Here is a 12,106-nt window from a genome sequence, read left to right as displayed (position 1 = left end):
ATAAACCGGTGCCACGTGTAAGTCAACTACTTTACAGACAAATCTTGCTACTTATACATTAACAAGTAATCAAACCTCTGATAGATTGATAATTTTTTTTCCCTCTTTCTCGGTTCGCTACTTTTTTTCCAAATGCTTATTCACTGAAAATCTGTACCGAACACAAATTTAAATAACAAAAAAAAATTGCGATTCTAATATGCTTTAGTTTAGTACAATGTTCTTTTTTACGACTTGACTGTTATGAATGGTTCGTTTGCTTCGCGGAAAGGAATAAAAGTAAGGATGGGATAACTGGTCCACAAGAATAGAATAGAGCAGGAATGTGCATGGAATAGCTATTTTTACAATTTGTTTAACCTAATGAAATAGTTCATTTTAATCCAATTTTTAGCCCATGGGCCACGTGAAAATCACAAATCCAACCCAACTAACAAAGGCTCGACCCTACCCAATGCAAGACTGTTCCACTAATTAAAAATTGGGTAAATGACACAAATAGTCTCGTAACTTTAGCCAAATGTGCAATATCATTCCCAAACATTTAATTTGTTCAATTTAGCTCCTGGACGGATGAAAACGTTCAATATTATTCTCTAAACTTAAATTAATGAAATGACAATATCGAACATTTTTATATAGTTCATATACTAAATTGAATATGTATCAAAAGTCTAATGACGGCATTACACATTAAGTTAAAATTCAAGAATCACATTAAATAAATTTAAAATTCGGGGATGGTATTATATATTTGGTCAAAATTTAAATATCATTTATGTCGTTATCCCTTAAAAATTCAGGCCAATCATTACGTCACGCTCGGTGGGATCGGATCGGGGCTCGAAGCTCACTTGAACCACAATAAATATTCCGTCGGGCCTGCCTCGAATAAATTCGTGGAACTGACATTAATTCATCTTTTCCAATAATTCATAATTATTGGAAAATAATTATGAATTATTGGAAAAAAAAATTCATAATTATTAATTAATTATAATAACGCAACAGTACGAGGCTCTGGGGATTTCTCTTTTCCCTCTGTCCGTTTTTGGATCCATTCGCAGCTTCGTCTCCGACACCAATCATCGTGCGGAGGTAAATCGCCCGAGGTTTCTTCTTTTTTGTCTCTTGTCCACCTGTTCTTCTTCCATGGTTCCTCGGTTCTTTGTTATCAAGAAATGGCTAATCTTTGTCGGGGATGAGCTCTGCTTCTTGTTTGTTTGTTTGTTTGATTGACTTGGGAGCTTCTAGCGTTTCCAATCCAAAAATCCAGAACGGAGACCAAGAAAATCGAAAATTGCAAGCTTTGTGTTCTTTCCTGTGATGGGTTCATTCCAGACGTGTTGGGTTGTTTCGTTTTGCGAATGTTGTCGGGCGGTGATTCTCTCGGAGTCGCCAAGGTCAGCGCCGTTTCGATCCGATCGGATTTGTGATCTGCGAGTTCTGATAAGGGGGGGCCGAGTGCTTTGGAACAAATTATTTGTGGGTGTGATTTCTTTTCTTTTTTTTCCAGGTGATCATCGACATAAGTTAATCTGGTATTAGGTGTAGATAGCCCAAGCTGGAGGTTGGTAATGGTTTCTTTCGGTCGGGTAGAGGATTGGCCTGTCACCGGGTACAATGAACATTAGACATCTGCTTTCTTTTTCTGTTCATCCTTGTTCATTGTTTTGGTTTCCTCTTGGACCTCGATTCTCATTGGGTTTTATGAGCTTTTGACCCTTTTCTTGAAATTGTTTCCATTGAATTCTTGAGCTACATAGTACATATATTATTGCAAAGGGAGGGAAAAGGGGTTTTTGTTTGTGATGCATTCGGTTTGTTTCTAGACCTTGGCCATCGCTCGGCCTACCTCGGATGCACCAATGATTTGCTTAACTATTTTATGGTGATGTGCAATCGTTTATTGTTACTGCTGGACTTCACATGGTTCCTGGAAACTGCTCTCTGTAGGTTGGATTGGTTTATTTATGAATTCTTTATTTTGTTCATATGGTTCCTTCATTTTTTAACTCTGCTCTTTGACATATCTTTGCAAAGTCTGCATATGCTACCAGCGCACAATTGAATTCTAAGTGTATGTATGAGTGTCTCTGAGCTAGTTCTGCTCTAGAAGTCGTCATGATTCCTGAAAGCATCTCATTAATTTTCTATTTGTTTTGCAAAGGTATCCAAATTTACTTTCTTGTTTATTGGGATCCCTTCTGGAAGTGGTAATAGCTTGTGTGGATTTTCAAACGTCGATATTTGGGTTTTTAGTGCCTTTGCTCTTTGAGAATGAATATTAGATACCGTTTTCTAATTATGTTCCATGAGAGTATTAAAGGCTGTTTCATTGATTGTTTAGTAAACATTCTTCTCTTTGTATTCAGGTCGGAGGATCTATTTGTCTGAACATTCCCCAAATCACCAAGTCTCTCTTGAAAGCTTTTGCTTTATATATAGCATCTTTCATGCCTCGCTACATCTTACTCAGCAGGGAACATAGGCAATGCTGAAAGGTGTCTAACAGAATTAGACTCTGTCTCAAGTTTTCTTGAGGTTGGAAGAGTAAGAAAGCTGTCCTTCCTGATGCATGATGAGACTGGTGATTTGGAACTCGACTGTTTAGATCTATTGCCTCAACTTCAGAATGGATCCTCTAGTCATGAAATGGCTGTTGTTCTGGTGCAATATTTCTGTGGAGAAGATTAAGCAGCTTGAAAATATATTTACTCCAGCACCATAGCATTGCTTTTTAGATTTTTTTTTAAATTTGGTATGGAAAATAAACCCAGTGTGTTGACTCAAAGATATGAACTAGGAAGACTTCTTGGTCAAGGCACCTTTGCAAAAGTCTACTATGGGAGAAGTCTTCGGACAAGCCAGAGTGTAGCTATTAAGGTCATAGACAAAGAAAAAGTTTTTAAAGTTGGTCTGATGGATCAAATCAAGCGAGAAGTCTCTGTTATGAGAATTGTTAAACACCCTAACATTGTGCAGCTTTATGAGGTAATGGCCACCAAGAGCAAAATTTACTTTGTCATGGAATATGCTAAAGGTGGTGAGCTCTTTAATAAGGTTTCTAAAGGAAAGCTGAAGGAGAATGTCGCTAGGAAATTCTTCATACAGCTTATAAACGCAGTTGATTTCTGCCACAGCAGGAATGTTTATCATCGAGACATCAAACCAGAGAATTTACTCCTAGACGAGAATGACAATCTGAAGGTGTCTGATTTTGGATTAAGTGCACTCGCAGAATCCAAGCGCCAAGATGGGCTGCTTCATACAATTTGTGGCACTCCTGCTTATGTGGCTCCTGAAGTGATTGGCCAAAAAGGCTATGATGGGGCCAAAGCTGATATTTGGTCATGCGGGGTGGTCTTGTTTGTTCTGTTGGCAGGCTATCTTCCTTTTCATGATTCAAATTTGATGGAGATGTATAGGAAGATAGGCAGAGCAGATTTTAGAAGCCCTAGTTGGTTCCCTCCAGAAGTTCGGCGCCTTATAAGCAAAATATTAGACCCAAACCCTAGTACACGGATTTCCATAGCCAAGATAAAGGAAAGTTCTTGGTTTAGGAAAGGTTTAATCTCCAACAAACAGATTATGCAGGAAATGGAGAACAGGGACATGGGTGTTGCGCAGTCGAGCAGTTCTAGTTCATCCGAGAGTAGCAGTATTCCTAACGAGTCAAAGGCGGAGCACAAAAAACCTCCAAATCTGAATGCTTTTGATATCATCTCTTTTTCTGCTGGCTTTGATCTTTCCGGCTTGTTCGGGGAATTCTCCCCGAAAAGAGAGGAAAGATTCACCTCTAGACAACCTGCTTCTGTGATCTTATCTAAGCTACAGGAAATCGCAAACTGCTTTAGGCTGAGGGTGATGAAGAACGACACGGGTTTGCTAAAACTGGAAGGGCTTAACGAAGGTAGGAAGGGGATCCTTGGCATTGATGCGGAGATCTTTGAGATCACGCCGTCTTTTCACTTGATCGAACTTAAGAAAGCTAGCGGGGATACGATGGAATATCAGAAGACAATGAAAGAAGATATAAGACCTGCTCTTGACGACATTGTTTGGGTGTGGCAAGGTGAGCAACACCCACAGCCACAGTAAATGCAGTACCAGCTGCAGCAACAATTTTTAGATTAGTTCCTGACTGACTTCTCCGGTTCCCTGCTTGTGCTTTTGCTTGCTCTTGTATATGAGATATTCTTGATTTCCTCCACTGTATGTATTGTTGCATTACTTACCACATGTCTTAGGTCAACTGCAGGCCTGTCGATTTTGTGTAATCTCTGTTGGGACAAAGAGATAATAATAAACATAGATGTGCCTCAAAGCGCACTGTTGAAGTGGTACATTACGTTTTTATCACGCGAACTCCCTTATCTAGATATCGCTTATGGTGACCTGAATAAAGTTGTCGATGCACTATTTGCTATGAAATGTAAAGCTTATATGGTAGCTTATGAGTGGTGACTGCGTCCACCAGGCCAGGATATATCGATAGAAAGAAAGGTCGAAAGTTTAAATGACATTCTTGTTAATTTTATACACTAGTGATTTTGAAAAGGAAGGTTTTGTAAGAGCACGGTACATGACTTTCTAAGTTTGAGTAGCATAAGACTCATGAATACCTTCATACCATCAATGGTTTATTTAAAAAGATGAAAACTAAACAAGTGTTTGAAGCAAGGTTCTTGTGCAACCGTGCACTTCTTGCGGTAATCTTTTTTCTGTACGCAATCCCAAACCAAAGTCAAGACAAGGATGTCGCAAATAATAAACTCAGCATTAATAGATCTTCAAGAGGACGAGATCATTTTAGAGGGTGGTAATGGTGTCACAACTCATTAGGGATGAAGCAGCAAATTGGATTGTAGCTTTGCAAGAACAGTAGGTGCATCCGGCTTTGAGGTCGCAATTTGGACTGCGGAATGGTTTAATATCCTTCTTTTCTTTTTTGGCTTCTCTTTTCTTGTTTTGGCCAAAGGTTGGTCAATAGTTGGCTATGCAATTGTAGTGTACATGGATGCACAAGCGGCGAGTCTTTAACTCGATACAAATTAACAGCTACTAATGCCCGAGGCCTACTATGTTCTTTCCATAAAAAATTATGGACACTTTGCGCTATTTCATTCCTTTCTGGCTCAAACCGAATATTTTGTGGCGGTTTTGGGACACTAATGGCAACATGCAAAGGGGTCGCTATATTCCAAAAAAACTTACAATCATTTAAAGTTAGAATCGTTTTATAGGGGAGGGCCAAACCAAGTGTCGAATGAACTCTGCTTAAAGCCATGAAAATTGTCGATCTTGTGAGTGATGGCAGTTCTTCGTTTGTTTAGCTGTCCAGAGTAAATGGTGCTAGTTCTATGAACGTGAACTCTACTTCTTCGTGTTCTATGTCAGGAATAACTCTTGATATGGCTGTAATGTTTATGTGATTACAATGATACTTTAAGTTAGGTTAAAAAGAATTCCAGAATCTTTTGTGCAATGAATTAGAATACTTGATGGGTTCGCGAAACAACAAAATATATGACATTGTTATATACTCTTCCCTCAAAATTTGAACATTTTGCTCGCGTATTTCGTAAATTTGCCGACTGCAACTGCTGCATCAGCTTTCCTCAAAGCCAACAAGAAGTTACTCGTCCTCTAGAATGCAACTAATTGCCTTTACAGGAACCTGATCGCCAGAAGCGATCTACTTCGCATACGTTTATTAAAGCACAATTGGAAGCACTTCCTTATTACAGATGATTCCATCATTATTCTGAAGTTAAACTACAGCATCCTACGCTCTATAATTAGACAAAAATGGGAGACTGAGTCAAGTCAATAATTTCAGGACAAATGGTAGAAACCCTTCTCCTCTTACCCGAAGAAGATGTGCAATTCGGCGATGGGGTGAACAGTTCTATGATCTCAATTTCCTCAGACGCAATACATCTACTGGTCTCTTGGCTGTTATTAGCAGTCGACGCTGTCTCAGGCAATTTTTCTTCTAACTGGTTGTTTAACTTGGCACTCCTCCCTTCATCTGAGGAAAAAGAGCTGGGGTTGACTGAAGATTGTACTCCAACTGGCAAAAAGCCGGCACCATAATCTTCTCCATAAATGGGCCGGTGTACCCATGGTTCATCGTTGCGCAGATTATTAATCGTTTCATCTCTTACCAACTGCTCCTCCAATCTGTGAGCATTACAATCCTTGTCATCTACCTCCGCCTCACCTTCCCATTCATCGTCTGGCATCGAAACTGCAATTCCATCAGAATAGCACGGGAGCTCATCCATGGGGCAAATCTGAACCTTCATGTGCTCGGGCAAACTCGGGCAACCAGCAGAATGCTTTGTGTATTTTGTTGAAAAATAATTCACTCTGATTTTGAAACTAGTTTCCAGGGAAAAGAATGCATAAGTTCCGGGCAGACCAACCTGAACTCTATCAACGGACACTAGGGCCCGTTTGGTTCAACTTTGGGGGAATGTTTTTGGCAAGTTGCAAAGGCCTTTGGGCTGAAGGGGTTTTCCGAAATGTAAGTAATATTTGGTAAAGTATATTTTAAAATCACATTTGAAAGCAATTTCGGCCTAAATACCGTCAAGTAAAAACTAATTTGTAAAGGACTTTTGCTAATATTTTATTTTCTTAAAAAAAGTTTGAAATGGAGCTCAGCCACCAACCGCCTCCGGCCAGTGCCACTTGAGGTTGCCCGACCTCAAGTTTTGCTTGGGTCTCGCAACCCAAGCGACGCCTAAGGTCGGGCAACCCTAGGCCAACGCTTGCCTGGGTCGTGCGACCCCAGTGACCACCGCCTGGGGTCACTTGACCTAAAGCGTCGCCTGGGTCACGTGACCTCAAGTGTCACCTAGGTCGCGCAACCCCGGCAACGGCTGCCCGGGGCTACTCGACCTCAGGCGTCGCTTGGGTCTCATGACCCTCAGGTGGCGGTCGCCGGGGCCGGGATTGCGCGATCCCTTGGCGGCGGCAGTCACGCGACCCCTCAGGCGGCGGTCGCCGGCCTCCGAACCTGCTGCTCAAGGAAAATGAAGAGTGTGATGAACATTAAACTTGCATTCGGAAAATACAATTTGCTTAAGTTCCTCTGGACCTGCCTTGGCTAAAGGCTTTTAGAGACCTTTGGAAATGCAATTGCATTTCTCCAAAGTGCTCTAAAAAAATTGCCAAACGCTATTTGCATTTGGCCAAGGCCCAAAGTCCCTTGGAAATGCTTAACCAAACAGGCCCACGGTCTGATACAGGTAATAATTAAGTGGGAAGAAAAAGGGAAGACAGTAGATACCTTTGCCAAGATGGGAGATTAAGCATTGTGTATGCCAGTTTGATCTTGTTGCCTATCCCAGACAGGGATTTGAATTCCGAGGCTGCCGTCCTTACGGCCAAGGATTCTCTCGGATGCTGCCAGGCCCATTCGAACTGTAGTGTTTCCGCGATCAAAGGAAAATGCATTAGGCAAAAACACTACATCAACGCATAGCTAGAGCTCCATTCGAAGGCAAGACCACAACGGAAAAATCAACCCTTTTGGGAATCACAATACAAAAAGTGCACAAAAACTATGAACCGACGACCCAATTTAAGTCACCATCGTGAGAAGAAACAGAGTGAACGAGACTCTGAAATTGTTAAACTTTTTGCAAGTCTAGACCTTTGCATAATAAGAGGATCTCTCGTCTTAAGAAACTACAGATACATTCTAAATCATTCGCAACGAGTTAGCTCATGAAACAACCCAAAAGACAGAGATTGATTGGCTCGTGCTCTGCAAAACAACCTTCTAAAAATTTGCCATTGAGATAGTTCTTTCAATCAGAACCGAGCCTAGGCTAGATTCGCGCGAGTAATTAGGAAGGAACATGGCCCATCCGAGAGCGAAGCCGAACCTGAAGAGCGGAGACATGGGAGGGGAAGCCGTAGATGCAGAAGACCATTTCCCAGGGCCGCTTCCTCTTGGTCCTCCACGCCCCGCACATCAGTTCCCCGTTGTGCTGCCTGATCCGCCGCCTAGGGTTCACCGTGAATCTGTCCGAGATCGCGGCCGGTGGTTTCAAGATCAGCTCGCCGCTCGACAAAAAGAGGAAATAGAGAGCTCCCCAAGCCCGTCGCCAGATCGCGACCGGTGACCGGAAGCGAACGGAACCGGAGTCCAAAAACCACGAAGAGAGGAGAAGAAGAAGTAGAGATGGTTACCCGATGTAGGTGTGGCCTTTGTGGCGAGGGCTGAGGGAGGCCAAGAGGTAGCAAGCGAAGAACTTCCCATCTCCATCTCCTTTCCCTCCTCCTCCTCCTCCTCCTTCTTCTCCGATCTCCGCCGATCCTCCGGCGGCGGCTAGGGTTTCCGCCTTCTCCGATCGCCCCTTTCTCTTCCGCATCTCTCTCTCTCTCTCTCTCTCTCTCTCTCTCTCTCTGTGGGTGCTTGTCTGGGTCTCTGCAATTCGACCGTTGATTATATCCGAGAAAAAAATATTGGTAAAATCCGAGAAGGCATATATGCTTTCAAAATTCGGTTGAGATTTTGGGCCGGACTCTTCTGGGCTGGGCCCAGAAATGAGAGGAACGGTTTTTTTGGGCCCAGAAGTCATTTTGCCTCCACCGGCGGCACCGGATCATCTCCGATGGTTGGACCAAGAGGTCCCCGCCGAAGGACTCGGAGACCACGGACGGTCGGACTTGGGATCCCTGTGCTTGGGCTCAGGTCCCTCGATCACCCGGAACATGTCCCATGGGACCCGGAACACAGTCCCAAGACGCTGAGCACCCGGGCTAGGGGAGCTCTTGCCAGATACCTCGGCGCTAGGACCGAGGTCCCTGCAAGATGGTCGGTTGGGTTTGAGCAATACTTAGCGGAAAAAAGCAAGCATTGCTCAAGTAACATGGCGTCTTGTATCTCGCCGGTAGTGATTCGGCGTCACCGCGATAACGGTTGGGAGCCATATCAATCTCAACTAAACATTACACAAGAACACTAAAATATTATTCTTAAAAGAAAAAAAGAAAAAAAGCCAAGGATGGCAACCCTCACATGCATTATACGAGTTTTTAAGCTCCAAAATTCATTCGTGACTTAGATTAACTAATATTAAGAAAATTTTTAGCTAAAACCCTACGAAAATAATAATAATCTCGCTAATTCTCGGGGTATCAAACTCTTCTCCCATGATAGAGATACATGAGTTTTCACCGGTGCAACATTTTGCATTCTCTACTTTAGGGAATGGAAGTTTGCATCCTATCTGGCAAATGAAATTGTTAAAATGCCCTTCGAGAAAGAGCCCTCTAGTCCTAGCTTTGAACCACTGACCAACTCGCCCAAACCGTCGGTCCAAGTCGGCGGCCGCCCTCCGCCGCAGCCGGCCACCACCCCCTGCGCGTTTGACCGCTATTGATGCGCTATCATCGACAATCTCCCCTACCAGCAACCCTCGGTTCATGACCCACCACACCTCGAGGTGGTGCCATCGATGCGACCCATCAATGAGGCACCACCGGCGACGACAGGTTTGACAATCGCCAAAGTAGCAAACCATCTTTGTATCTAGATTGGTGCTTTATCAAATGACGTGACAAATTACGGTCGGCAATTTAAGCGAATGGGTTATATTCAAGCTCTCAATAGGAGTCCGTCAGATCACTTTGTAAACTAATTTTGCTTCGGGTTTCGATATCTCTAGCCCTGGGATTATCACTCTGTATATATCATGCCAGGTCCAACCAAACATAGTGTTAACCATCTTGATCTTGTTTACTGACAATTGAAATAATGTTTCTCGTTTTCCTTCAACTCTATCACAATCGCATCGCTTTGGCATCCCAACCTTATTCCATCGCCGCAGCAACGAAACCTTACTAGTAACTGACACTGTCGACCTTGTCATCGTCGGTGGTGGCGAACAAGTCCCGGCACAGCTCGCCGTAGAACCGAGAGACCAAGTCGACGAAAACGGGGCACTTGAGGTTCTTCCAACAGAAGAGGAGCTCCTCCACGTCCATGAGATCCCTCACTTTCCCTTCTTCCACTATCATTCCCACCAAGTAACTCTCGAAGCTCCTGCAAGCATCTTCCAATTCGTCGACACCATCGCCGTGGTCGCCGCCGTTGCTGTCCCAACCCCACTTCTTCAAAGACTTCAAGGGAGCGTTGCTGATTGCCGAAGAGGGTGCCGGCGTGATCGGCGAGGGAAACAGCAGCCTCTCGCGTCTGGAATACGACATAGCCGACGCAGAGAGCAGTTTGCTGATCTTACTGCCCTTGGCATTGCCCTCTTTGAGCCTGCCTCTCCCGCTCATTTTCTTCTTCAGGGAACGGACGACCGAAACGAAGGCGGAGATGGGTATGAGCCTTTTGAGGCAGGAGGCTCGTTTCGATGCTGTGTGACGGGGAGATGCTCGCGGTCTTCTTATGGTGACCTTCTTGAGCCTGAAGACGAGGAGGAGTTTTCTGCATGGTTTGAGAAGCTTGGATCCGAAGGCAACGCCGACGTGTGCTTTGGGTTTCATCTTCTTTTGTAATGATTGGGGTTGATGAGGGGATGATGGAGACGGTGAGTGCGTTTGTGGGTGCTTCATCTTCAAGAAACGAAGCGAGCAGGACCTTTGATTTGAAGAAGCTGGTGGGAGTGCTGTTTCGACCAACTTTGGTTATGTGTCAGTTTAAAAAACAAGGAGAAATTTATGGGTGTGAAGTGCTTCTGGTGGCGTTTATATACCAGGAAATATGCTGAGTTGACTGACTGTGTTGGGTGGATTTTCTGAGTGCATTTCACGTCTTCGAGTCAGAGAATAGGAGTGCCATGACATGCTTCCATGTCTCTGTCCTTCCATTTGGCCATTTGGAACCCTATATTTCATGAGAGGATGCCATGTTGGGTTCTGTAGAACATCGATGTAGCAATCTCTTAGTGGACTTTGGATACGATCCACTTATTTAAATGTTCATTCGTGCTTTCGCCATTTGCAAATTGATGGGGAGACATTATGATTTGATTGCACGATCATCGACATTTTCGGGATTTGAATGCACATTTACACTCTGTGCAGTCAAAGATGTGTGATACTTCAATCTATAGCTATTTAAATGTACACATATCTTGATCGTATATACACGTTGATCATACCTGCCAGTGGAAAGCTTGAAACTATGTTGCTGGTGCAATAATTTCTTCACTGTTCAATTTTCTATGCAAAAAAACAAAAAAGGTGAAGAGGGGGAAGACTAACGCAACTACCTCACTGGACGACACGTGGGGGCCTTCTCACATAAAGGAATTGTTAGATGTATAGCTTAATGTTATCATATAATAGTTACATATTAGAGATTTAAGTTGTACTATCAATTTCATTATTTATTTAATGGCAAGGACGTATTCATTCAATATGAATGATTCCATAAAATTAGTTGTGACTGAACTTATTCTTGAGATGTTAAGAATATACGTAACAAGTTCACAGCTAGATTGAATCTTTAAATTGTTCCCGGTCGATGGATCATTAAGTGGATATTAATGATCCTGTTGAGACTAGTGTGTTCTTAGCTTCACCATTAAGTATTGGATACTTAAGGGAATGATGAGTCATAGTCATTGGGTATTGTGATGCCTGAGTAAGAATACAGGTGCTTGTATTAGACAAGTTCGCTAAATGTGACATGCATAGAACGATTAGCAACATGGAAGCTTTTAGTGTAGTCAATGTCTAATCGTTCATGCTATGATCTTGTGTAAATAATCCTTAGACCTGAGGCACAGTGTTGACTTGTATGTTGGTTGGCTATGGTTCACAGGTGTGCATATTGCCGGTTCGTTGATCCGTCTCTGTACTTGATGGCCATAGTTCGTTCATATACAAAGTTACGCGTGTGCGCAAAATGGAATCTGTCTCCTTGTTATATGCAAGGTATAATAATGATGTCCTATGCAATTTAATCTTAACACTACATTAAAATCCTCGGCCGGGGTTGTAACCATGAATGAATTGTTCATCTCTCATATAAAATGCATGTTAATTAGATTTGTGCATATGATCGAATTGGTGGCTTGACAAATATTCCATGGTTTTTGTTCGATCGAGACATAGTAAAGCAAATGGATTG

The 12,106-nt window shown here is 42.9% G+C and overlaps 3 protein-coding genes across 5 annotated transcripts; 1 reads left to right on the top strand and 2 right to left on the bottom strand.

Moving 5' to 3' along the window:
- Window positions 1-950: 950 nt before the first annotated feature.
- LOC115670331 (CBL-interacting serine/threonine-protein kinase 10-like) lies at window positions 951-4,362 on the top strand. 3 transcript variants are annotated; one of them, XM_056319917.1, is made up of 3 exons: window positions 1,172-1,403; window positions 1,517-1,618; window positions 2,376-4,362. In XM_056319917.1, exon 3 carries the CDS (start codon window positions 2,764-2,766, stop codon window positions 4,099-4,101), a length of 1,338 nt encoding a protein of 445 aa, XP_056175892.1. In that variant the 5' UTR covers window positions 1,172-1,403; window positions 1,517-1,618; window positions 2,376-2,763; the 3' UTR covers window positions 4,102-4,362. The 3 variants fall into 3 exon arrangements, with proteins under 3 accessions (XP_030447446.1, XP_056175892.1, XP_056175891.1); XM_030591586.2 differs by lacking the exons at window positions 1,172-1,403; window positions 1,517-1,618 and adding an exon at window positions 951-1,098; XM_056319916.1 differs by lacking the exon at window positions 1,517-1,618.
- Window positions 4,363-5,669: 1,307 nt separating this feature from the next.
- LOC115670489 (uncharacterized) lies at window positions 5,670-8,422 on the bottom strand. The gene is made up of 4 exons (XM_030591790.2): window positions 8,209-8,422; window positions 7,902-8,040; window positions 7,301-7,434; window positions 5,670-6,387 (listed from the first exon to the last, which is right to left on the bottom strand). The coding sequence occupies exons 1-4, from the start codon at window positions 8,388-8,390 to the stop codon at window positions 5,802-5,804; spliced, it is 1,041 nt and encodes a 346-aa protein (XP_030447650.2). The 5' UTR covers window positions 8,391-8,422; the 3' UTR covers window positions 5,670-5,801.
- A 1,314-nt stretch (window positions 8,423-9,736) lies between these two features.
- LOC115670490 (transcription repressor OFP17) lies at window positions 9,737-10,530 on the bottom strand. The gene has a single exon (XM_030591791.1). It carries the CDS (start codon window positions 10,513-10,515, stop codon window positions 9,865-9,867), a length of 651 nt encoding a protein of 216 aa, XP_030447651.1. The 5' UTR covers window positions 10,516-10,530; the 3' UTR covers window positions 9,737-9,864.
- Window positions 10,531-12,106: the final 1,576 nt, after the last annotated feature.

Source organism: Syzygium oleosum, unplaced genomic scaffold (genome assembly GCF_021117445.2).
Source record: "Syzygium oleosum isolate NSW1041296 unplaced genomic scaffold, Sole_v2.1 Sole_v2.19, whole genome shotgun sequence".
NCBI lineage: Eukaryota > Viridiplantae > Streptophyta > Magnoliopsida > Myrtales > Myrtaceae > Syzygium > Syzygium oleosum.
This window is presented reverse-complemented; position numbering and strand designations above follow the sequence as displayed.